General features: G+C 47.4%; 1 protein-coding gene across 1 annotated transcript; it reads right to left on the bottom strand.

Annotated features, from left to right (window-relative positions):
* Nucleotides 1-646: 646 nt before the first annotated feature.
* Nucleotides 647-1,618, bottom strand: LOC144769971 (taste receptor type 2 member 1-like). The gene has a single exon (XM_078654166.1). It carries the CDS (start codon nucleotides 1,616-1,618, stop codon nucleotides 647-649), a length of 972 nt encoding a protein of 323 aa, XP_078510292.1.
* Nucleotides 1,619-10,078: the final 8,460 nt, after the last annotated feature.

Raw genomic sequence — 10,078 nt, 5'->3', positions numbered from 1 at the left:
AGACACAAGAAAAGTTAAAGGTTTATTTTAACTATTGTGCTCTAGTATGCAGTATATGTGCCACAATAAGTAAGAAAATGCCTAACACAAATACAGTCAGCATAGTAAGTATTCCATAAATCATAAAAGGAGCTGTCCTTATACAAGACAGGATAGCCTAACCCCCATCTCCTTCTACAGAAGCAAAATGATTATATATCAGATCTCTGGGTGTTGAAAGCTGACCTCGTACCTTAGCATGTACAGATGAAAGTTCTACATCTCAGGTGCTGCCACGATCTCTTCTCTGGAAAGATCCCTCTCCAAGTGTGTTGTTACCTTTCCATGCATAGCTATATGACAAACGTACGTGTTCCCAAACAACAGCTGCATTTGTGTGTTTTGTCTAGGTGCAGGGGCCTGACCAGCACAAAATAACAAGAGGCTTTGTTGTTTGACTAAATCCCAGGAAAGAACAGAGCGCGAAAACAGCAGCATGTTCTGTGTGAAAGTACAGTGTGACACAAAGCAAAATAAAATTGCATATTAACATGCACAAAGCAGTCTGCAACATGCTCATTCTAACTTAGGGAAAACAACAATGAGCCTGCATTGGGCACATAACTCTATGTAAATTTATGACACTATGATTAAGGAGGCACTGGGGTCAAGGAGTCAAGGAGTCAACACCCACTATGGGCAACCCAATCCTGTCTGCTCCATGCTGGATTCTGCCATGGCCCAGAAACTTCAAAATGGATTCCTTCAACTTAGAATTCCCCAGGATTAATATCCAAGCTTGGACAGGGGAGTAGCAGGAAGTCACAAGTGCTAAAACAGGAAATGAGAGACTTGTCACTGCACCAAGAGAGCCTGTAATAGTGAGCATAATTGCCAGATAGAAAGAGAAGTAGAGGATCCAGAGAGACACCACTGTCATTGCTGCTCTGATGTGGATATCCATTCGTGGTCTGTGAAACCCGTCTACATTCAGTGCCATATGTCTGACATGTTGACAGAGCGATGTGATGATCAGCAAGACAGAAAGTGTCACAACAAGAAGCGGCATGCAATATCCAAAAGCCCCTACGTAGATCTGGAAGGAAAGGCTGAATGTCATTTTGTATTCTTTGATGGTTTGGTTTTCAAGATCCATCTCTGTAGAGTTCATTGGTGCCACCGTGATGCCTGTGAGTGCTGGCGGACTGGTGAGCAGGGCAGCAAGAACCGAGCCCAGGAACATCCAGGGCAGCACCTGAGAGATCTTGGTCTTCAGCCAGAGGAGGAGCACATGTTGAACGTTCATGATCTTTACGCAGTAGAAGATACACAGCCAGGCGGTGAACCAAAAGCTGGTGACGATGCTGCACTCAATGAAGTACCTAAAGGCTTTGACGACGGCTTGATGTTCCGAGTTGCAGACCAAAGTGAAGAGGCATACATGATCTGTGACCAGGAGAGATCCACTGCTGATATTTGACAACCCCAGGAAAATCAAGATGAGCTCAAGAGAGTGTTGCTTGCGGTTTCTCACCCAACATCTGAAGCTCAGAAATACGATGAAGGAATTGAAGACTGTTCCCAATAGCGTAATCACACATTCCAAGATTAAAGTCACTATAATGTATCGATTGACCATGCTGTTGCTAGCTTCCTGCGTGACCCTGTAATGACTGTTTGCAAGTCTTTGAAGCTCCACTGGCGAGAGATGTTACACTTGCTAGCTGTCGTTCACAGAGACTGGAGCAGACTGGGCGGCTTGGAAGATGATATTCCTTGGCATGAAATGGTTGCTAAAAATACTTTTGATGCAAATCTAAGGGCTGTTCTGTTTCATGGTTGTGCACATTTGCAAAAGACTGAGTCTGTAACAGAGCTGCAAAGTGGCTGAATGTTTTGAGGTCCAAGGTGGCCTGCTCACTATGATCCTCCTGAGAAGGATCTTGTATCGTTGAGTAAACGGGATGTGTTGCTTTACGTGGCATTGTATGAGTGACACATCCAGACACATCTTAAAGCTGCCGAGCTAACCTTGAGATGTCCATGCTGCCCCTCTATAAATCAATTGGATGATCCAGTTCAAGACTCTGTCTAGGGCACTGGAGGGTTGAAGATCCTTGCACAGTGTCCATGTGGCATCCTGATGCTCATATTCTCATCCTGTCCCAGTATATTTTCCTCAGCAGACCCTCTAGTCACAAGTCTCCTGAGAGATGCTCTAGATGTGGTCTGTTGTCTATGTCCGGTGATAGAGGTACAGCCAAAGTCGTTTTCCTTTCAACATAGGTGGCTACACCCCCTTGACAATGACATGACTAATGCCTAAAGCGTGGTGGCAGTTTATTAAATGTTGTGGGGTGCAAACATTTGTATACCTACTTTAGTAGGAAAACCACCAACCAGCTCTCCCTGAGTGACACTGTGTAGTCTGTGATGGCGGTGCCCCCTGAGGCCATCGGCTTAAGTGTGATGTGCATGTGCAGTGCTTGGGTACATAAGAGGTGGGTAACCCATAAGCTGGATATTACTTGTCTGTATGTGGCCCCAAGGTTGCTATTCCAGGGAGCTGCTGTTCCTGTTCATCTATGATATTCGACCATTCATGTAAAAGCCACTGTAAAACCAAGTTTGGTGCTCACCTTTTATCAACTACGGCCCATAATTTCAACAGGTTGTCGTTCGGCTTGCATCTCTTTTTTTTCCAAACATTTTTATTGAAGGTTTTTACATAGTACATCTTATGATATTACCATCATTTTACCCCACACAGGGGGTGTTGTAAAGTCTGTACAGAGTTACATATTGCTAAAGATTGGCCCAGACCAATTTTCATTGTAGTGCTTAACTAAAGTGTACAGTTTCTGACATCACTGGGGTTTAGGGTACATCCTTGTGTTCCTTACGAGGAAGCAAACAAGGTAAGTCAGTGTCCCATCTTCCTTTTATGACGTCTTGTCCTCAATTCCTTCTAAGCAGCAGGTGCTACATAAGGAGTACTGATAGTCCTATAAAAATAGCTCCCAACTGAGGAGCAGCAATAACAAGAGAAAAAGAAACACCCCTCCCCTCCCCCACCTCACTTCCCCCTCCCCTGCAATGGTGGTGGCTCAAATAAAACAGGTTCTTCAACTTGCGTTGATAGGAGGCAATTCACATGTGAAAAAGATGCAGGGCTCTGACAGAGGAAGGGCAGACATCCAATGGCAGTCCACGGGAGTGGAAGGCGACTAATGGGCCCCATTTAAATTCAAAGTTCTTGTAATTATCCCTGAAAATATCAGACATTCGTTCTAAGCTAAGCAGTTTCCATAATCTAGAATGCCAGAGGGAGATTGCTGGCGCTTCCCTCCTCTTCCAAGTGGCCGCCAGGGTAACCTTTGCCGCCCATATACAGAGCCACATGATAGTCTTATCTGCCCGGGTCTGGTGTTCCAGGGAAGGTTCGCAAAGTCATAAAAGAACCCCTGCCATGGTGGTTGGGATGGGGTTTCCTAGTATATCCTTAATGTGTGCGAGTATTTCTTCCCAAAAGGGGCGTATTGTCGGGCAGTCCCACCATATGTGTTGGAAGCCCCCCAGAGGCCACAACCCCTCCAGCATCTATCGGACATGATGGGAAAGATCTGTTTAAACCTGAAGGTGGGCTTCTCGGAGTTCTAGGGAGTGATTGAACCTTATGATGTCATTCCATAAATGGGCCCATTTATCTTCAGAAATGCCACCCTGCAATATTCCTTCCCACATGGACATATATTGTGGTCGTGGAGAGTGTGTAGTGGTAAGTAGTAAGTTGCATAGAAATGAAATCACACCTTACATAGAAGTGGCCTTAGTGAGGAAGGATTCAAATTTTGTGAGAGGACGGGTAGCCGCCTCTCGCACCTGTTGTGTGAGGGCCCAGTGCAGCAGCTGATTGTAGTGGTATCTTTCTGTGTTCTCTAGGCCATAGTCCCGCTTGCAGCTGTCAAAGGTGAGGGGGTCAAAATTATGAAAAAGGTATGTCAGGGCAAAACATCCTCCCTCCCTCCAATCTTCAAAAGGTCCCTCTTGTAAACCTGGAGGGAATGCAGGGTTAAAATGGAGTGGTGTGAATGGTGATGGGAAAGAGGTCCACCTATCATCTCCTGGAACTGAATCCCATGCCTTCAGGGTGGTGCGTGTAGGAGTGCTAATGTACGTGTTCCTAGGTCTGTCCTTTTTGGGGCGCCAAATCAGGTCTCATATAGTCCTTCCCGTCACACTGCGGTCCATATGTAACCAGTGTTTATCGGATTCCCGTTTCGACCACTCAGTCAGGACTCTCAATTGTGCAGCTTTTCTAATATAGTTGGATATCCGGAAGTCAGATTCCACCCTCCGTTCGAGAGCGACGTAGTAGGGAAAAAGAGAAGCGGGCGCTTCCCCCTTGCCAGATGAAGTGCAAGATCATAGCTTTAACTCGCCGAAAAAAGTCTCTCTACAATTCTATGGGAATGGCTTGAAATAGGTAGAGGAGCTTAGGGAGAAGTGTCATTTTCACGGCGTGTATCCGGCCTAGCCAGGACAAAAAGAGAGGTTTGCACTTTGTGAGCTCTATTTGGATACGGGTAAGAATGGGGGGAAATTAGCAGCATAAAGCCTCTCTACCCTTGGTGTGAGCTGGACTCCCAGGTATTGTATAGAGGAAGTGGTCCATTGGAGAGGCGTTAAAGGCTGGAGCCTGAGGATTTCCGCCTGAGGGAGTGTAAGGTTGAGGAAGTACAATTTGCCTAGATTTATTTTAAAGCCTGCTACCGCTTCAAACCGTACGAGTTCCGACTGTAAAGGTGGAAGGGACGCGGCTGGATTTGAGGGCAACAGTAGGATATTGTCTGCGAAAAGGTACATTTTATGCTCGTCCCCAGTGAATGGTATCCCCTGGACTGCAGGATTAGCTCTAATTGCTGTCGGTAAAGGCTCAATGCTAAGGGCGAAGAGTAGGGGTGAAAGGGGGCACCTCAGTCTAGTGCCTCTAGAGTGGAAGAAGGAGGGCGAGTGTACACCATTGACCACAACTTTAGAGTGGGTTTGAAGATAATTAGCCCGGATCATAGTAAAGAATTTATGCGCAAAACTGAAGGTCGTGAGGGTATGAAAGAGGAATGTCCAGTCTATAAACAACAGAAGGTACCAGAGGGTCTCAACGGGTGTGCCCACAAAGAACAGAGAGCCAACCAATCCCTGCAAGCCAGAGTGATGCGTCACAGAAAATTCTCAACAAGATGAGGAAAATACCCATTAGTCACCATACGGATCCGCCCTTCATCATTTGGGATTTTATCCGTACCACCCGTCTGAGAAGCTCGGTGCCACACTAAGAGGTCAACCCGGTGGTAAGGGGGTTCCTCAAAAGGTAAAGGCAGTGACAGTGTGGTAGACCACTCGGTGTTAATAAGTGGCCCCAGATATGGGACTGGGGTGTGCAGTGCTAGAAAGAGTGATAGGGTGAAGGAAACCAATAAGAAGTGTAGTTAAAATTGGTTTGAAAAGGCACTTGACAAAAAGTTTATTCGGTGTGTGCCTAACATACCAGAAGTATAAAATCAATACAACCTAAGGCTATCTCATAATGTAGACTGCTCCAGGTAAGGAAAGGTCAACTAGTTTCTGCAATACTGGGACTATTGTTCCCTTGCATTCGTCAGGACCAATAAACAATTAAAAACTACTGCACCATGTGAATTTAAATAAAGTGAAGGGTGACACCAGGATAACAAAACAAGTGCATAAAGTCACCTGAATGCTCCAGATGCCCTTACAGTCTGTGTTGATCACTCGATCTGTAAGGTGGACTGACCTCACCCCACCTGGCTGCGGCTCAGGGGAAAATGAAGCACCGCTCTCTCCGTCGGTACTCCGGGCTGGCGTCCTGGCCGACTGGGGAGAATGTCCAGTCTACCCTGTCGAAGGCTTTCTCAGCGTCCAACCCCACCAAGACAGCGGGGCTTTGACGTCTGTTGACCTTCTCTTTTAAATGTATAATTCGGCGGGTGTCATCGTGTGTTTGTCGACCCTTAATAAATCCCGATTGGTCTGGGTGTATGAGATCAGGCATGAGATCTTTCAATCATTTAGCTATAAAGGAGGAGAATAGTTTCTTATCAAGATTGAGCAGAGCGAGAGGCCGATATGAGGCGCATACATGGGGGGTCTTTCCCTGGTTTGGGTATAACAGTGATCATGGCTTCAGACATGGATCCGGTGGCCTCACCCTCTGCGGCCATTTTGTTAAAGAGCCGCATAAGATGCGGGGTGATATCAGGAGCAAATATTTTGTAGAATAGGGCGGTATATCCGTCCGGTCCCGGGGCTTTATGGGGCTTAAGAGCTTTAATAGCAGTGATGACGTCTTCGGAGGTGATAGGGGCGGAAAGTAAATCATTCTATTGAGGGGAGACCTGTGGGAGATGCAGAGTCTGAAGATAATCCCGTTGGGCGTCAAGATCTAAGCAGTCCTTAGAATAGAGGGTTTTGTAAAAGGAGCCGAAGATCTCAGTTTTTTCCTCGTCTCTGTGGGTCCCTGTATACCACCTATGTACTCTCTCGCTTGTCCTTGAGCTGTCTAGCGAGATGTTTGCCAATCTTGTTGCCCTGGGAATAAGATAAGTGTTGTAGTTTGAGGAGTGTGAATTCTGCCCTGTTGTAATATATAGCTCGGAGTTTACCTCTGAGCGCTGTCAGTTTGCGAAGAGTTTGCCTTGTGGGATTCAGTTTATGCGCTTGTTCAGTGGAAGCCAGTTCTTTCTCCAGCATTTTCCTCTCTGGTGCGCTGCGCGTTTAATGCAGAATTAAGGGAAATGCATTTCCCAAGGAAGACCACCTTAAATGTGACCCAGGTGGTATATTCCGATGTATCTTTCGGTTAGTTAATGTTAAAAATTCTGTGATGGTTTCTCTTAGCTTAGTGCAGGATTCCTTGTCCCGCGTAAGCGCGGTCGGGAAGTACCACCTGGGAGTAGCAGAGGCGCCTCCGCTCCAGGACATACAGATTGAGAGGAGGCTATGGTGCGACACTGAAAGGGGGAATATTTTGGCCTCCTGTAGAGCACCCAGCAATGACTGGCTGATAAAAATATAATAGAGTCGGAAATATGTACAATGAACATGCAAATAAAAAGTGTAATCTCGGGAGTGGGGATAGAGGGTGCGCCAGGCATCTAAGAGTCCCATGTCGTGGAAATGTGGTCACGTGTCAGTGGAAAAGGAGCCCGTTTCCGAGTGATGTGGGTGCGTGCTATCAAGGTCTTTCTGCCAGGTCAAGTTAAGTTGCCCATGAGAACCATCAGCCCCTCCACGAAATCTAATAACTTCCCCAATAGAGTTTTTAAGAAAATCGTTTGTCCAGTGTTGGGAGCGTATACCGCTACGAAAGTGCAGTTTCCCCATTAGACGGCCCTTGACCATAATCCAGCAGCCGTCTTTGTCGTGTTGAACGTCTAACAGCTGGGATTTTATGGAGGCATGAAACAGGAGTGCCACTCCTCTATGCTTCGTATGTGCTGAGGATCTGTAAATTAGTGAATATTGTTTGTGTTGGAGATGTGAATTTCTTGTAGGGCCGCTACATCAAGATGGTGATCAATAATATACTTCCATATCTTATGGCGTTTTTGCGGGGAATTAAGACTTTTAACGTTCCAGGTTCCAATGGTGAGCGTCATTGTACTAAAGGGTAAAACAGCATCTCATTGAAGATCCTACCCATCCTGTTGAAGCTTGTGTCCATGCATGTCCCCAAGGGTGAGTACACCACCATCTAGTGCAACCCGTAAATACATTGTGATCAAAAAATCTATTCGTACAAAATAAAGTAAAAAGCCGTCACCATGTCCCACCCATTCCCTCCCCTCAAACCCCAGAAAAATTAAATTGAATCTGAACAAGAAATCCAATGAGAAAATTGCTACCAGATCCCTACCGGGGGCATGAAACCCCTCAGGGGCTAGGGGGGACAGCAGTTCCGAGGGCCCCGTCTGCGCCCATCCCGGAGCAGTGCAAGAAAAAATTAAGGAGAAACATCTTTGTGCTGCTGAGGAGTTGCCGGTGGCACAGACCCACACCTGGCAGAAATAAAGGCCGTTCTCCTGCATTGGAAATGACAATGTAGTGCTTTTTCCCGAATACCAAGAAGATATCAACATGCTGGTATGCAGCAGATAACAAATCAGACCTAGCGTCAGAAGGAGGGAAGGTCACTGTTCTCAACCGTAGAGGCGAAGTAGGGCACATCATATCCAAAACAGTAGGAAGTGTCATAAGCCTGGGGAGAGTAGGGTGGCTGATAGAATCGGGTTACTGCCAGTCTCCCCCGATCACCACCAGAGTCGCCCATAGCAACAACAAGTTACTGTGACATTACGGGTCCCAGTTCGATTGAAGAGCAGAGACAGACAGTTCTTCTGCCCACAGACCATGCAGACGTCACTGATGTACCTTTAAGAGGCTCCCTAGTTTTATCTTGTGTGGGGTCGTTTTCCTCTGTGGGAAGACCCAGAAGTTCAATGCCTTCCTGTAAGTCGGTGATATGGCGCTGTTTGTTGTTGAATTCAAAACTGAGTCCAAATGGGTAAGTCCATCTATATCTAATTTTATCATCTCGTAGAATGGTAGTGAGGGGTCTGAACAATTGTCTCTGTGCCAGAGTGGCCAGCACCAGATCCAGGTAAATTGCACATGCGTGATTTTGGAAGGAAATAGACCCCCTTGTTCTAGCCGCCAGGAGCACTGCTTCTTTGACTTTGTATGAAAGGAATTTCGCTAGGATGTCGCGGGTCTCTTATTCTCGCCAGTCTGCAAACTTCCCACTAAATGGACCCTTTCGAGTTTAATTTTGAAGGATTAGGGACTCAAGATTTCCGCAAAGAGCCCCTCCATGAAGGCTCCCAGGTCAGGCCCCTCCGCGCCCTCTCCAGGTCTTTAAGGCGTATGTTCTCTCTTCGGGCCCTATTTTCAAGATCTTCCGCCTTGAGATGCGTCTGGAGTAGCTGTTCTCGGCGAGTTCGGACATCATCACAGAGTTCATTGGAAAGTTTCTCTTGTTCTTGGTGGTGCGCCTCCAGATCTAACACTCTAGTGGCCACAGAATCCACGTCTTGCTGGAGGGAAGTCAGTCTTTCGGTCAGGTCCGTCCTCAGTTGCTCCATGGAGGATTTGATGTCCTGGCCTAGGTCTTTGCGCAGCTCGATTTTAAAGTCTTTAAACATGGCTTTGTGAGGGCCATGGTGGTTGCTTCGTCGTCTCAGTGCAGCGTCGGTCGTCTGTCCGCTGCAGTGAAGAAGTCCGATAACCTGGTGGTTGTCCTGTTTGTCCTCTTCTTTGGCGGCATGCGGACTGGCCTGGGAGGACCCCTGTTGCAATGATGAGGGCGGCCAGAGAGTTTGTGCACCAACGGGAGGGGCCGTTAATGCTGAAGTATAGCGGAGATGAAAACCACTGAAGACCCAGAGATGCGGGCACACTCACCATCTGCAAAAGGATCCCCGAATACTAGGACAGCTGGCCTGCTGTGTGGTTGGTGCTGATGAGTACAGGGCAGTTTCCTGGGTAGAGGTAGAGGGTAGAATCGTGCCGGTGCGGTGTCTCGTGGTGCATGTGGCTCAGACTAGTGGCAAGGGCATAGAGGCCTCACTCAGGGAGCAAAATCAGTCATCCAGGTGTAAGCCGCCTTCACCCTCAAAATTCGTGGGTCCCAATGGAGTCAATCAGAGTCACGTAGAGGCTATCTGTAATGGAGCAAAAAGGGCACCATTTTGTGGCCAGTGCATTAGCACAGGGCCCGCACAGCCGGTGGTAGAGAAGATCGTGGTGCACCGGTAGACCTGCCCAAGGGTCAGAGGAGGGCAGCAAGGTATTATCCCCTATAGAGCAGTGCCTGGCAGGAGGTAGACTTGGGGCCTCGAGTCCGATTGTGTAGACGGCGGTGCCGATTTTACAGAATGGCCGCCATTTTAAAGTCAGGCAGGCGGGCTGCGGGGTGAAGCGGCATAAATTGTTCTTTGGGAGGTGTCTGCGTGGGCGCTCCAGTTGTCGCGATGGGTCTGGGCCTTACCTCCATCAGTGGTAGATAGATTGAGAGCAAGGG

The sequence above is a fragment of the Lissotriton helveticus genome, chromosome 7, assembly GCF_964261635.1.
Source record: "Lissotriton helveticus chromosome 7, aLisHel1.1, whole genome shotgun sequence".
NCBI classification, from domain to species: Eukaryota; Metazoa; Chordata; class Amphibia; order Caudata; family Salamandridae; genus Lissotriton; species Lissotriton helveticus.
Note: the sequence above shows the minus strand (reverse complement) of the source record. Positions and strands in the feature narration are given on the sequence as shown.

Excerpts from the sequence above, each read along its gene's own strand:
- LOC144769971 (XM_078654166.1), bottom strand. The coding sequence starts at position 1,618 with ATGGTCAATCGATACATTATAGTGACTTTAATCTTGGAATGTGTGATT.